The sequence below is a fragment of the Dipteris shenzhenensis genome, chromosome 21 (genome assembly GCF_047967505.1).
Source record: "Dipteris shenzhenensis isolate YYH24624 ecotype China chromosome 21, Dip_SZ_1.0, whole genome shotgun sequence".
NCBI classification, from domain to species: Eukaryota; Viridiplantae; Streptophyta; class Polypodiopsida; order Gleicheniales; family Dipteridaceae; genus Dipteris; species Dipteris shenzhenensis.
The window spans coordinates 7,821,216-7,835,991 of NC_141616.1; the positions used below are offsets into that span (position 1 = coordinate 7,821,216).

Consider the following 14,776-nt stretch of genomic DNA (forward strand, 5'->3'; position numbering starts at 1 on the left):
CCTTTAGGCCGTGCATGCTTTTTCGTGGGAGATATTGGTGAGTATTTCAGCATGGCATATGTGGAGAGCCAAATGCATAGAGGCCTTTGATAAAAACAATGTCCACCCTTTTCACGTTTGGGCCATTATTTGGATACATATTGTTCATACCTTGATGGCTATTCGGGGAAGCATGCCGGGGACTTCATGAGCAGCTTCTGCCAAGAGAGCTATTTTCCTTAGCGAATGGAGGGGCTCCCCTTTTTTCTTGGAGTCCTCAGTAGGGTTGAGATGGCACTATCAGCCTCAACCTTGGTTTCTCTCTTGTCCACTCTGAGGAGCTTTTTAGTGGCCCCTTCTAGGGTGTCGTTTTTCATGCTTACATGATACATTTCTGCCTTGAGCTTGCTCTTGCGGGTTTTGTTCATACTCAATAGAAGTCCTTTTTTGCAAAAAAGAAAAAAGAAAAACAAAAAGAGCAAGAGAGCAGTCGATTGAAGCTAAAGGAGGGTTGTTTGGTGGTGAATAGGTGAGTTTTCGGCCATTGGAAATGAGAAGGCTTGGAGGCTGGATGGCAAGTACAAAAGGCTTGGAAAACAGAGAGAGAGTTTGTGCATGCATTGACTGCACGTCTGGCTAGCTAGCTATGGGGAACTGGCAAGCCACAAGGCTTTCTTTCTTTTAGCACTTTCCAAAAGGGTTGGTCTCCATACAAACTACTTTTAGAGAGTATTTTAGGACTAAAAGTTAGCTTTGCAAAAAGTGAATGAAGAACTTTTGTCCTAGTGCGGATACTTTTAGCATGCATCCACTGCATGGGACGTTGCACACTAAAATACTCCTACATCCACGCATGAATGTAGCCAATTGTCAACTTTAGAACTCATGTGGCAGTGTTAGAATAGTTTGCATGGCAAGTAAACATGCATAGCACCCATAGTGCTTGCATGAAGCCTGCTTGATACACAATTCGAGGCATAAAGTAGAGGCTTTTAGCAGTTCCAACTACTAAAGTAACATTTCAAGGCATGCAGCCTAAAAAAGTAATTGATGTCACACATGCAACCCTCCTTTACCCTAAAAAGTAGGAGTCAGCTTGCAAGTCACTAGCTCTTCAACGTTTCACCTTCAATCAAGCCACACCCAGCCCCTGGAGATCCAACACACAAGGCAGCCAACACAGCTCAAATCGCTCCCTGTTTCTGCAATGGCTGCATGCTACAGCCCTGGAACAAATTCCCGACTGTTCCGGAATGATGCATGACTCTCCCTCCCATCTATATCCAAAAGGATTCACGTGCATGAAAGGCATACTCTACTGTATGATCAAGCAAACTCTGCTGATGAGCCCTCGCTGCTGCAGCAAGGTGCTCATGAATCCAAGCATCAATAGGCCATTTCTGCCCTTCTCTCTGCAAGGTTGCAAGCTGCTATATCAGCTCTTCTAGTGCTAGCGGTAGGGTGATAAAAATCGCTACTACCAAAGAGTGCTGCTGCCATATGATAAGGGAATGCTACTCCACTCTACATGTGAGACACCCAAGTCTTCAAGACATCCTCTGTAAGACCCTCCTTGTATATAGGGCATCTGGAATTCTGATACGAGCTGAACGGCCTCTCGAACGAGGATCAAAGATTGATAAAACTATCGGAAAGTGATCTGAAGTGGATACACCCGGTACAATGCAAATCGAACCTCCTCTGTCCAAGGCCCAATCATCCACGTTGAATCTTTCTATCCTTGCATGAATAGGCATAAGCAACCTCTTGTTTGACCATGAGAAGAGAAGAGAATGTGGCAAAGTGTGAAAGGCATCATCTATCCACGCATCTGTGTCACTGAACCAAAAAAGGAAGGCATCCCCAGCAGCTCTCTCTAGCGATTGTAGGCCTCCTTTTCTCCCTTTTTTATCTGAAGGTAATTTCACCATGTTGAGTTCATCTCCAATAATCCAACTGCAATGGGGGCTCAATATAAAAGCTCTTTCCAAAAAAATACATGTTCCCCTATATTATCTTGGGCATACAGATTGAGAAGGCCAACCTTACAATCTCCAATCAATAAAATAATCCACTGAGCTCTAGAGGGGATAATGATACCATGTCCCACAACGAGGAGAAGAATAAGAGCTGAAACTGAGATGCAAGTTCCACCTCTAGTGCCCAAGGTAGGTGTCCAAAAAGTTTGACAAGAAAGTAATTTACTTGACTTTGGGCAATCTCTTGCATCCAATTTGTGTTCCTGAATAAAGAGTATGTCAATAGGTCCCCCAGCGACATCTGGATGAAGTTGAATGAATCAGTTTTCTCTGGCGGCGATGAGGCACAACGCCCAAGCCCTGTAAGGGAGAGAAGGATCTGCAACAACAACAAAGGCCTCATCCAAAGCTGGAGTTGGTTCATCACTAGCAACTGCCTGACCAAGGTCATGAGGCTTAGAAGCCTTGTCTGTAGCTGGAACAATGGAAGAAGGTGCAGGTACAGGATATAAGGGAGGAGAAGGGTCCTCCTAGTCTATACGGGCGGGAGGAGTTCCTACTCTGAGTGCTACCCACCGCGGAGCTACCAAAGGTGGACAAGAAACTAAAGCAACATGAGGAGGCCGCATACCATGCGCCTGTCAAGTCGGAGGCGCCTGATGTGTAGAAGGTAAAGGAGATCTTTGTGGAATAGCTGCATTTTAAGATTTCTTTTCTTCAATCTCTAGCAAGGTGCCCGAAAGCCCTGCAGCAGTAGATAAGACACTGATCTTGTCTGCCTAAGATCTCTACTCTTTGCCAAAAGAGAGAGCCATTTGGACACTGCAGCATAACATAATCATCTAAATTATCGCGGTTGGTGACAATGACCCCATCCGATATAATTGCCTCTGCTACAGACGAAGGCGAACCAAGGAAAGGGGGGATCTCTGTGACCTGCCCAAAAAATGCTCCAATGGATTCTAGAAGTCGATGGTAGACCTGTGGAAGACCGAGAAATATGATGAAGAGTGAAGTAACCCCCTTGTCCTCCTCCGCTGGGTCAAATCCCAAAGTGAATGGAGTAAGAAAGATCCTCCTAGAACGGAGTGCTAAGGGACTAGCTTTTAGCACATAACTCGCAGCCTGTGGAGAATCAAAAGCAACCTAGAAAAAACCTCATCCAAAAGCCAAACATTTGAAAGGCGTGGAACAAGGTCTGGGTGGAGGGTGGCAAGAATCCTGTCCCGAGCCTCTGAGATCTTGAAGGGTGGGACCCATGGATGTGCACGAAGAGAGTACTAGCGCTTTCAAGTTCCACATATTTTTTGAGTTATGGCAGCTCATCTTTTGAAAAAGTAATGGTCCTCGCGGCCATGTAAGCGGTTGAAGATTGCCTGAATGTGGTTCCATTCGACAATCGGTTGTGGATGGCCGGCTCGAACACCAAAAAATTCCGTCCATCGTTTATAGAGGGAAGAGGGGAGCGCTAAGGGAAGGAGAAGAGAGGAAGGAGAGAACCTAAAGAAAAGCTAAGCGGAGGGAGGCTAAGGGAGATAGGAAGGAGGAAGGGTTGAGGGAGAGGGATAGGATGAGAGGGGGAGAGAAAGGTGAGAGAGAGGAGGAGGGGCTGAGGGAGGCTGAAGGGGCTGAGAGCTGAGGGCCATGATTTTAGCAGCCAGTCCTATAGCAAATTTGCAGAATGAACAGAGGGACTTGGAGCTTGAAGTGCCCACTTTTCTGGGCCTAGAATCTGCAGCAACCTTCGTACATTCCAGGCTGTGTAAACAGAAAATAAGAACTTGAAATGGAGGGGACGGAAGGCACTGCTTGTGTATTTGGACAGCAAAAGTTCTTGGAAAGGAGCATAAAAAATCACAAGAAGCTGCTTGAAATGAGCTGCGATTTCCTGGCCCAATGTAGAAACGAATTCAAGCAGATTCAAGGCACAAGAAGAAGTGAATTGCAGAAGCTCTTGGAGCTGTTTTTGAAGACTTGAAAGTTCAAAATGGAGTTGTAAAAAATGCTGCCTTTGGAGCTGTGGAGACCTCGAAGCAGGAGCTGTAGAAGGTGCACTTTCTGGAGCAAAAATGCAGGTGTAGAGTGCCTGCAATTCAGACTGGTGCCAGGGAGCCGCACTTTCCAAGCTTTGAAAGGCAGCAGATCGAGCACGATTTCGAGAGATTTTGTTCACTTCATGAAGCAGACAGCTGGGGAGGGAGGAAGGGATGCGAGGGGACTGAGGGGCTGAGGGAGGGCTGAGAGGAGGGAGCTAGGGGCAAGGAAGAAGGGAGCTATGGAGCAGGGAGAGAGGGTAGCACGACGGGGAGCTGCTGAACGATAATTATGTGAAGATCCATTTTTTTTCCCATAAGAAAACTTCTATTAAATATGAACAAAATCCGTGAGGGAAAAAACTCAAGGTGGCAATACATCATGTGGTGCACGAGAAAAACCCCTCAAAAGGAGGTAGAAAACAACCAAGGTTGAGGTTAAAAATGCCATCTCAACCATCTAGTAGACTGAGAGAAGAAAGGGGAGCCCCCCCATTCTCTGAAAAATATGGCTCTCCTAGCAGAGGCTGCACGTGAGGACCCCTGCATGGTCGCCAAGATGGCCATCCATGTATGTATCGTGTCTGTCCATATAGTCTGTCCATATATTGGCCAAGGTATAAGAAGGGTGGATCTGTGATCCACCCAAAGCCTCTATGCATCTAGCTCTCCAAATATGCCACACTGTAATACTTAATAGTATCTCCCAAGAAGAGTCCATGGATGCATTTACAACTTTCAATCCGGAACATCATCCAGAGATCATGGCTCAACTAAATGAAAACGAATCGATAAAGCCCAAGATGAGTCATGTCTCTCATAGAAGACCTGGGGGCCCAAAAGAGAGAGCCAAGCAACTGAGCCCCAAGTCATGAAGAAGAGAATCTTGGCTTGTCCCTTCCAAATTATCATGGCCTGTCTGCAAATCCCAAAGGCAATGTTGAAGTGAATCCACAGCATAGAGGCAGGAAGAACAAGTAGGGTCAGCTCCGAAGCTGAACCTCCAAAGGTTCACGGCAATCCCGCCATGAATATAAAGCCAAAAGAATAGAGTGCTTGTTCTATTCCGGCAGGATTTTCAAAGTCTCCTCTAGAAATGCTTCTGTATGTGAGCTGAAATCTCGTAACACTCCCAATGCGGTACTATGGAGGGCCTTCAAACCTCTACAGCTCAACTGGAATCTCTTGGCATTACTAACAATGTGACGAAAGAAGGGAAGGCTCTTCTCTCGGTGCCCTTCATCAATCCATTCCCATTCCCCGAGATCCCACTGCAAAAGTACCTTATGGGAACACCCCCATACAGCCACAATCTCAACACTCCCAGGGTAACAAGACGGGTGAGGGTCCAAGTACCACTCTGTGTATGAGCCAAGCTCCACCAATCCAACAATGATGACCGGATGAAATGGAATCTATAATAAAACATCATCAGTTCTGAGGACACTAGGGCCAGGGTTTCATGGGATACTATCACTTTACCCTCCTCGCAGGGAGGACTTGGGGTTCTTGATCCTGAGATGCAGAGCAGAGCCCTTTTAATCAAACTTCTTGTTAGAGGTTTGACTCCAGGAGATCAGCCGTGGAAGCAGTTCCTACTGCATGTGATTCACCAGTGCACCCCTAGAGCAGCAGGCCGGTGGGCAAGTAGAGTCAGTTGGATCTTCTTGGCGGACTAGCATTCTCGGCCTTCCTCACCACTTGTGAAAAGGCTTATTCAGATATGGGATCACTTTTGACAACACCTCATCAGAGCAGTTCTCTCCTCTAGAGAGGAAATTGCCCAACAGCCACTCTATCATAACCCCCTGGTTCGATATCAGGGATCTTCCCCTGGTACAGAACTTAGGACTCCCTTGGCCAGATGGCATGCTCAGGGGGTTGTGACAGTCAGAGATTGGTTCAGAGGAGGTGTGGAGATGTCAGAGGAGGAGATTTGAGATGGACACGGGCCACTTGGACAGATTGCTGCCACCAGATTACTGATCATGAGAGCTATTCCTCAAGAGTGGAGGGATATGCTTACATATGTTCTCACAGATTGTATCCCACTCAGCCCCTGGATCGACAGGAGCTCCTTTGGCAGAGAGTCAGGGTCATTGGTTGCCTGGGTAAGGAATGGGCCACGGATCCTTCTAGGTTGACCATTGCAGAGGATCCTAGATGGAGACTTTGGATTTTTCAGGGTCGACCTCTTGCGGAGCTCGACTGGGACCCAGGTGAGTGGGCGTGGCCTGCTCCGGTGGCAAGCGTTCGTCCTCTTTCTTTTTTCCAGTACTCGATGAGGGCAGGTTACAGGCTTCAGCAGAGAGACTCTCATCACCTACCATCTGCCTCACAGCATTGGCACGCACAGGGACTTACTGCAGAGCTCTTGCTGAGCTACTGGACTCATTTTTGGGGCATCAGTAGAGCCAGGAAAGTCTCCTACTTTCTTTGGCTCACTATACATAGGGGTATACCTGTGGGTACTTGGCTTCAGCAGATGGTAGACCCTCCTTGTGTATGCGTTGTCAGCTTGAAGAGGAATCTAGTAAGCATTTTTTATGGAGCTGCCCCAGCTCTAGAGTGGTATGGACAGGTATCTTCAGGCTGTTCTCATATGTTACATCCGAGTCCTTTTTGATGACATGGGGTGCTGCCCTTTGGGGGACAGGATCTGGAGCCCTTGCTCTCTTTGAGTCAGAGCTAGGAGACCACGGTTTCTTCATGCAGCGTCGCCAGAGACAGGGTCCCACAGATGTCAGCATCATGGAGCCGCAGGATTTACTTTTGGTACCTGTACCAGCTCAAGATTCCATGCCTACTTCACCTGCAAGGTCAGCCTGGGAGGTGATTTCCAGCATTGCCCTATGGTAGATATGGTGTTCGCGATGTTCTTTTGTCCTTGGGGGCCATTTATGCACGGAGGCTGACCCTCTCACTTCCATTTGGGCGGAGATTATCTTCACTCTCAGGAGTCACTTTTTTATTTAAAAAACATCATCAGTCGTCTGGACAGCCTGCCACCCCCAAGGACATCAAAACCAAGGCATCCTCATCCGCCCACATACCGCAAACCTGTAGAGGAATGTCTGCTCCATTGATGCACTCATCCAAGTGGAACACGAAATAGGAATATCATGTGTTTCCATCCGATCGACTGGAATGGCTGCATCAATTTGCTAAATTCTGCCTATGCTCCCTCTAAGATGGCTTACTAATTGGGCCTTATGCTCCTCTGGAAGCTTTTTGAAAGCTTCTAGGACCCCACTGTGGAAGCAGGACCTCTCTCCCATTGGACCAATGCTATATAGTGTAAGACACCAAGTGGTCTACCATGATCATCAAGTATGCCATCGTTCCACATGACCAGCTGCATGTCTATCCCTTCACAAGAGGAAGGGGGAACTCTTTGAAGAGTATTCTTGAAGCTAGTCCAAGCCTTCGGGATAGCGGCCATAAGAGGGGACGAGGGAGATTTGAGGCGAGCTGAAGTGAAAATCCATCTAGTACTGTAACTCCAGTCACCTCTCGAAGTTGGTATATAGGACTGCATGTTGCGCTTAAAGAAATCCTTCCATGACTCTTGTCCTGGCATAAGTCCTCTCACCACAACCTTGCAAAGCAAGGCCCTGCACTGTAAATCCGGATCTATGATGTTAGGCCTGCCTTCATGTGTGGTAAGGATCAATGTCTCCCAAGTCACCCTGGCTATGACATCCGTTGCACCATCAAGACCACTCCATAGAAAAATTCGTTACAGGTCTCTTGAGCTGAGTGATACACTCACTAGAACAGCACCAACAAGAACAAATAAACAAAGCAATGGACAACAAAACCTAATTGACCACCACAACCCTGGATGCACGATCAAGCTTGACCAAGTGAAGATCCAATTTGAGTTTATCACATCTTAAAATGAAGCCATATCAAAAGCTCATATGATTATTTTTGTGTAGACCTCCCTTTAAGTCCACTTGTATTTCGTTTGTTCCAAAATCTGTTAATCCAATTACAAAATATTCAAGAGTTTGATTACATGAATGTGTCCTTCAAATTGTTTGCAGGTACCATGGATGCAAGTAAGTTGCTCAAGAGAATTAATGTTACATTTGAGTGTCCTGAATCTGTCTATTGCTATTGCACTTGGCATGTAAGGATCTCAAATGCCTTGACTATAAAACTTCATTTAAAGTATAATGGTTTCAATGATTTATTTTTTCTCACATTTCTATGAAAAATTTCATACTGCCTATAGCTACTAATGAATTATAGAATGTGTTGGAAAAAGATAATTTGATTAGCAAAGAGAGAATTATAAAGAAACCTTTCAAATCATCAATTCACATATCATGGTTGGTTTGCTGCTGCAGGTTCATACATTTCGTCTTTTTGGGGTGGAATACTTTAGGGATGCTAGTTTTACACCATGTTATAAAAAGCACTGACCATCAAAAAAAGCCTATTGCATGGGCAATTATTCTTACTGCAAGTCAGGTTTGATTTCAACAAATTTTAAACCTACTTTTAGTAATTAATTTAGTGATTTACCTCCCTTTCCAAGTTACATGTTTATTTTCAGTTGTCCAAATAGCATATATATATCAATGCACAAAAGAAAATAAAAGGAGAAAGAAAGAAAGAAGGATCTATTAACTTTTGCAGAAGACCAAAATTATATATGGGAGAAATAGGAGTTCTTACATTATAAAATCCAAAATGTGAAGTCCCCTTTGTGTTGGTGTATGTGTAAATTTTTTAAAAAACAAGCGTATGGAAACCTATGCACGAACCGGCGCGCAAACATGCAAGACAGCATCATCGTGTTGCCTGTTTGTACGCTGGGCTCATGCATGCATAGGCTCCTAGATGCTTTTTTTTTCATTGGAAAGAAAACACACAAACTTGTTTTTTATAAAAGAACCATCTTGATTAAGACGAATGTACATTGATAGCTGTCCCAAAGTGGAACAGCTACTACTCAAGACTAGAAATTCTAATATAAAATTTCCAAATGGACAAAAGGAAGGTTTCCAAGAAAATGTGCATCCTAGAGAGATCTAAGCAAGGATGAAAGAAAGAATTGAAAAACATCAATAGAACAGTGTCCATATAGTCGAATGTTACAGGCATGATATGAGGACCATAGATCCTAAAAGCCACACCAATAAAATAAGTGAGCGACCAAACAGCTAGAATTGTCTACCAAAAGTAATCCTAGGAAAACGAGCATAAGGTTCCATTCTCATCCTGAAAATGAAAACGTTGAGCACTAGGACAGGTCCTAAAGAGATGTAGCACAGTCTCCCGTGGACGTGGGCAAACCAAGAAAGCAATACGCTGAGCAATCAATAATGAATCCACCGGTAAGACCCCTACCAAATAGTGCCCCAGAAAGAACTGTTGTTTCAGAGGAAGCTTGCTACTCCAAATGCATTGAAGATAGGCCTTCCACCAAGCAAAGAGGCTTGTGAAGATGCCAAAAGAGATTCCTATGTTGTTGAATCCAGGGTTGTTGGAGCAAAAGATGATAAGCTTTCTCAGCAGAGAGATCTGCAAATGAAAAGGAGGTACTGATTAGAGAGTCCCAATCAAACTTCCAATTTAATTGAGGAAAGTGGTAAACAGACAAGGGAAATGCTGAAAAGACTGTAGCATAGCAGTAAGAGTGTGCCAAATAGATCTGTGATGCATACTCTGTTTGGGAATGCATACCCATATGTGATGCATAGTAGTACTATATATTGCCCTGCAAAATAGAGAGTATAGCCCTATCATCCATCACATCTCACACTGTAGAAACACCCAAACTATGCAGGAAATACGCCTTTTGGATCTGAAGACAAGTAAAGGGAGGAATAAACACTCTGATCCAGTGAATACTCTGCAACCGGAGGGAATTGCCTACATCTAGAGGGTGACCCAACTAGTTAAATGAACTAGAAGCTTCCCCCAATCACGTATCGAGTGAGAGGAAAAAAGCCAGCTGAGAATACGGCCACGTTTGTGCCTAGAAATAACATCATAAATAGCTGGAATCCAATGGCCAAAAGTATCGGTACAAAGAGAGCCACCCAGACAGGAAGCAGAACAGCCTATTGTTGACGTTGCTCCAAAATGGAGGGTGAGAGAGTGGCCTTACGAGCCAGGATGTGAATGTGAATGTGAATGTGAATGTCAAAAATGTTTCAAACCCCCATGCATTCTAGGCGAACAGATGAAAGTGTCTTTAATTATTAATAAGGTTGAAGCCTCTTACGATCAAAAGCATTCCATAATCTTGGTGATAAACTTTTGAAAGTCAAGAGATGACTAGGGAATCAGCACGGTAAATAAAACTGCACACATGCCACGAGGATAGACTGCACAATCCAAAGGCAAACATGCAGCAGTCACGTAGACAATTTCCAATAGTCCAACTTATGAAAAAGCTTCTGCAGCACCCAAAGTCTCTCTAGGGGTGGGAGATATGCTAGCGAATAGGATACCTGAAATGACGCACCTCCTGATCAAGAGGAACCGAGAGGCCGGCCACAAAAGATGATGCCAATCACACACCTGTAGAGGCAAAAGTCTTGATTTAGCAAAATTGACCAAAGAGATCCAAGGCCTGCATAAGATACCGAACATGTGAGTCGGAATTTTGTAGAAAGAAAAAGGAATCATCTGCATAAGCCTGGCTCACAAATGGTGTGCCTCCAGGAAAGTTAATAACATGCAAGCATCCTTGTGAAACTAAAGCATCCATGTGCATCAATAGTGGATGTGTACAAATTGCAAAGAGCAGGGCACTAAGAGGACAACCTTGACGGACAGAGCGGCTCACTGACCAAGAAGAAGAGAGTGCATGAGATAATTAACAAGAAGCTATGCCATCTGCATAAAGCCAATAAACAACATTTTGCATCTTAGGACCAAAGCCCAATTGCCTCATGACATCTCCCATCTCACTATGTCAAGGGCTTTTTCAATATCCACTTGCATGATTAAGACATCCTGAGTGCATTTGGCATATTCAATGCCAATATAAGCATTAGTAATGCTGTCCAAGATTGCCTAGATGAGATAACATCTTGTGATGCATAATCAACTCGCCCAAAGTGAGGACGAAGTGAGAAACACAAGTCTGAGCTAGTTGTGCTCTAGAATCTGTCGGATGCATCAATTTTACGAGCAAAAACCTATGAGCAGGTTTATCCGAGCATGTTTTTCAAGAGATTTAAAAATTTGTATTTCTTTAGGAAACATGGTTTTTACACTTTTATTTTCACTAGAACTAGATCCCTTTATCATAAAAATATACAGAATAGTCACTCATTCAATTTTACATAACATTAAATTTCTTATTCATAGACATCCTTTGTACCCCTGCTATTACCTTAAAAAAGTGTTGAAAAATAATTCGTTTAATAAACATCCCTCATAATCACTTTAAAGGGGTTTCGCTGGCGAAACTACCTTGATGGCTTGCTTCAATGAGGTTTATTTGTAGAAACCCTTTCATGAAGCTAGGTTGAGAGAGGGTTGTCAATGTCACTCCCTATTAAGTAAAAGTTATAAGAAATATTGAGGAAGGATCATAAGGGAATTTTCATAGAGAAGTCTACTCTACATGTGGGTTTCTTCAAAATCCATCCCATTATGTTACTCACCATTCCAAAAGATTCTTGTAAATATTTGTGTATAAAATAGGCATTGCTATAATACTTTGCATATTTCTAAATGAAACTATGTTTTGTTCCGATCTATTTTTGCCATATTCTTACATAGTTGGAAGCTTTTTTTCCCTTGCTCGGACGCTCGAAAGATTTCACTCGGAAAATACTCGTCCCCGAATCGCTCCAAGTACTATCCAAGCATTTAACCCGGGAAATATTATCATATTGACTTCTATAATGCAAGTTTTTAAACTACTCCTTGGACGAGCAACCCTTATCCATAAAATCCCTTTTCCTTGCCCTGGTTTCTCATTTATGAACCTTCTTGAGGTTATTGGATTAAAGAAAATGTGTGGAATCGCACAGGGAAGCGGCCTTATCTTGAATTAATTTCCGAACATGAATGATTTCTGTCAGTTCTTGACAAGTGCTTTTAGCCTTGGCAGATAGGACTAGTTGAGCTGGAGCCACTGCTTCAGACAGCATCGAATTTGGACATGTGATACTTATTCTATTAATAAAAATGTGCACACACGTATCTAGGTCCTAGAAGCAATAGGAAGGGAAGGGTGCATGAAGGTGCATTGAATGGTAGATGCATGGGTCATAGGCTAAGGGTAGGTGTAAATGGGAAGATGGAACTTGAGTGATTTCAAGGGATAATTAATGAAAGGGTATCACCCTTTCATTGTGAATCTCACGTAACATTCTTCATTCACATTGCATTCATCCACCATCTCACACACACCTTGCATGTAGGTCGAAAATAGAAACAAGTACTCTCACGAGGGCGCTCTTTCCCATTGGAGGGCCAATCGGCATTCAAATTCTGCATGCATTGCACACATTTGCATTCTTGAGAAGGCTGGTTCTTCACATTTGGTATCAGAGCTGTGACAATCAACGACCGCGACGGAGTGTGCGGGACGGAAGTATGGACAGTAGATGCGAGCGTACTAGAAGACTGGCCGCTGAGTGGAAGAGGGTCGTAGAAGGAGGTGACGCGCAGGCGAAGACTGCACGCAAGACTGCACGCAAGGCGCAAGCAAAGAGAGCAGCAGGAAGGCCACGTGCGGAGAGTTGCGGGCGTTAGAAAGGGCACGGGAAGCACTCCTGCCTGCAGGGCCGTAAGTGACACAGCGTGGGCGTGGAAGTGCACCCTTAAAATTTGCGCGCGAAAGAGACTTCTGCCAGGTACCTGTGCGAGAAACAGTCCTTTGCAAGGACCCTGTGCGAAATAGGACCGCACATTTGCCGCAGTTCAGGAAGCCACAAATTCGGAAGCCATGAGGTACTGATTTTTTGGGTCTTTGGACAGGGAACGGGGTGACACACCCCCCCCTCCCCCTTACGAATAGACCCTGAAAACCCTTAAACCGTGACGAAAAAGAGAACCCCCCCCCCCATTCTCCCCAACGGAAAGTCGGATTAGAACAAGATTTTAAGGGGGTGATCCACCCATCAAGTACCCCCTATAACGGTATCTAGAGCTCCAATCCACTCAAAATAAGTAGCCCAAACGGAGTGCACCAGTTTACAGCAGAAATACAAGAAGAAAAGCTTAAAAGAGAAGGAAGAAGAGGCCATTTCAAGTGTTCCTGACACAAATGAAGCGGGAGTCGGATAAGTACCACCAACTCTACAACACTTGACTTTTGCTGTAAAATAAACCCTTTTCTGAAATTACAAGTCATTTTCTCTCTTGTATTACTAAAAGGAAAGAATGGAAGGGGAAGGGATATTTAATAATGAACTTTTTCTTTTTCCTCCACTACCAGAAGGAGATAGAGAGAGAACACCATCACCTTCTCCTGAAGAGGATGATGTAGATGAGAGTTTTACACATATTGAGTATGATAACCCACATATAGAATTACCTTCATCTCTCCTTCAAGAATCTCTTGATAGGGAGTTTTCCTTTAGAAATGAGTTCATCCAAAAGCAAGGCGTTGAGTTTACGCCTTTAACTCAAAATCCCGTACACATGGATTATAATCCAAGTGCAAGAGGGAGAGAGGAGTCTCCCGTTGATAAGCTGGTTTCTCAACTTAGCCATATGATTGAACAGTCCATTAGGACAAAATTAGGAACTAAGAGAGTGCTGAATTTTAGGGATGACGATTTAAGTACCCCCTCAAAGAGAGCTAAATTCCAACCCCGAGAGAGAATAGAGTTCCCAAAGTATGATGGAGCAAGAGAGGCGGATAAAATCCTCAATTGGATTCGCCATTTTGAGCTATATTTTGCCCATCAGGATAAGACCGACCACGAGAAGCTTGCTCTTGCCACACTACATCTACAGATGGATGCTTTGATGTCGTGGTCTTTATCAAAAACGGGAAAAGAGCCTATTCTTCACTAGTCCAAATTTGTAGAGCAACTTAAGGCCACTTTCATGCCTCCGAGGCATGAAGAAGAATTGACCTTCCGTTGGGAAAGGTTGAGGCAATTTGAAAACGAGAGTAATGCTGAATTTACAGCTAGGTTCTTGAAACTCTCTTTAGAGTCACCTGAGAAGAGCGAGGATGATAGAAGGAAGAAGTATTTAGCAGCCCTAACCCCGAAAGTGAGGTATGAGGTTGAAATGTTCAACCCAACCAGCTTGAAAGACCTCACTAAATTAGCTGAGATTGCTGAGAGGAAATTGAATCCTCGTAGACCCTTCAACAAAGGAAAGGAGAAAGCTATTGTACAAAATGTTAACAGCCAATCATGTCCTGGATGGATACCATTTCCTTCCATGACTGACGATGAGAAGAAAAAGCTAATTAAGGAGGGTAAATGTTTCAGATGTAAGCAACATAAGCCAGGGCATCCATAACATAAATGTCCTACTCTATTACCCAAAATTGTCGAAACCAATTCTGTAAAAGGGAAAGGCAAAGCATCCAAGTAGGAGGGTGAGGCTTCTACTCCTCATTCCAGGACTCTACGATGAACATAGAACTAAGAGTAAATGCTATTCATTCAGCCAACACTGGTGTATGGATGCGTGAATTGAATAGAGAGTAGGCATATTCATTGTAGAGTAGGCATATTCATTGTAGAGTATGGACAGAGAATAAACATTTTTCTCCTCCATGTAGAGCATCTGATAGGATAAATAGGGCTGAAATAGAAGAGTTGGAAAAAAAGATTGAAGGTC

General features: G+C 44.0%; 1 protein-coding gene across 1 annotated transcript in view; it reads left to right on the forward strand.

Moving 5' to 3' along the window:
- Positions 1 to 14,776, forward strand: part of LOC147888441 (Sodium Bile acid symporter family) — a 266,247-nt gene that overhangs the window by 175,842 nt on the left and 75,629 nt on the right. Inside the window, exons 12-13 of the mRNA XM_087392161.1 lie at positions 8,041 to 8,126; positions 8,347 to 8,470. Coding sequence (XP_087248287.1) covers positions 8,041 to 8,126; positions 8,347 to 8,470 — 210 coding nt within the window. The remainder of the gene's footprint in view (positions 1 to 8,040; positions 8,127 to 8,346; positions 8,471 to 14,776) is intronic.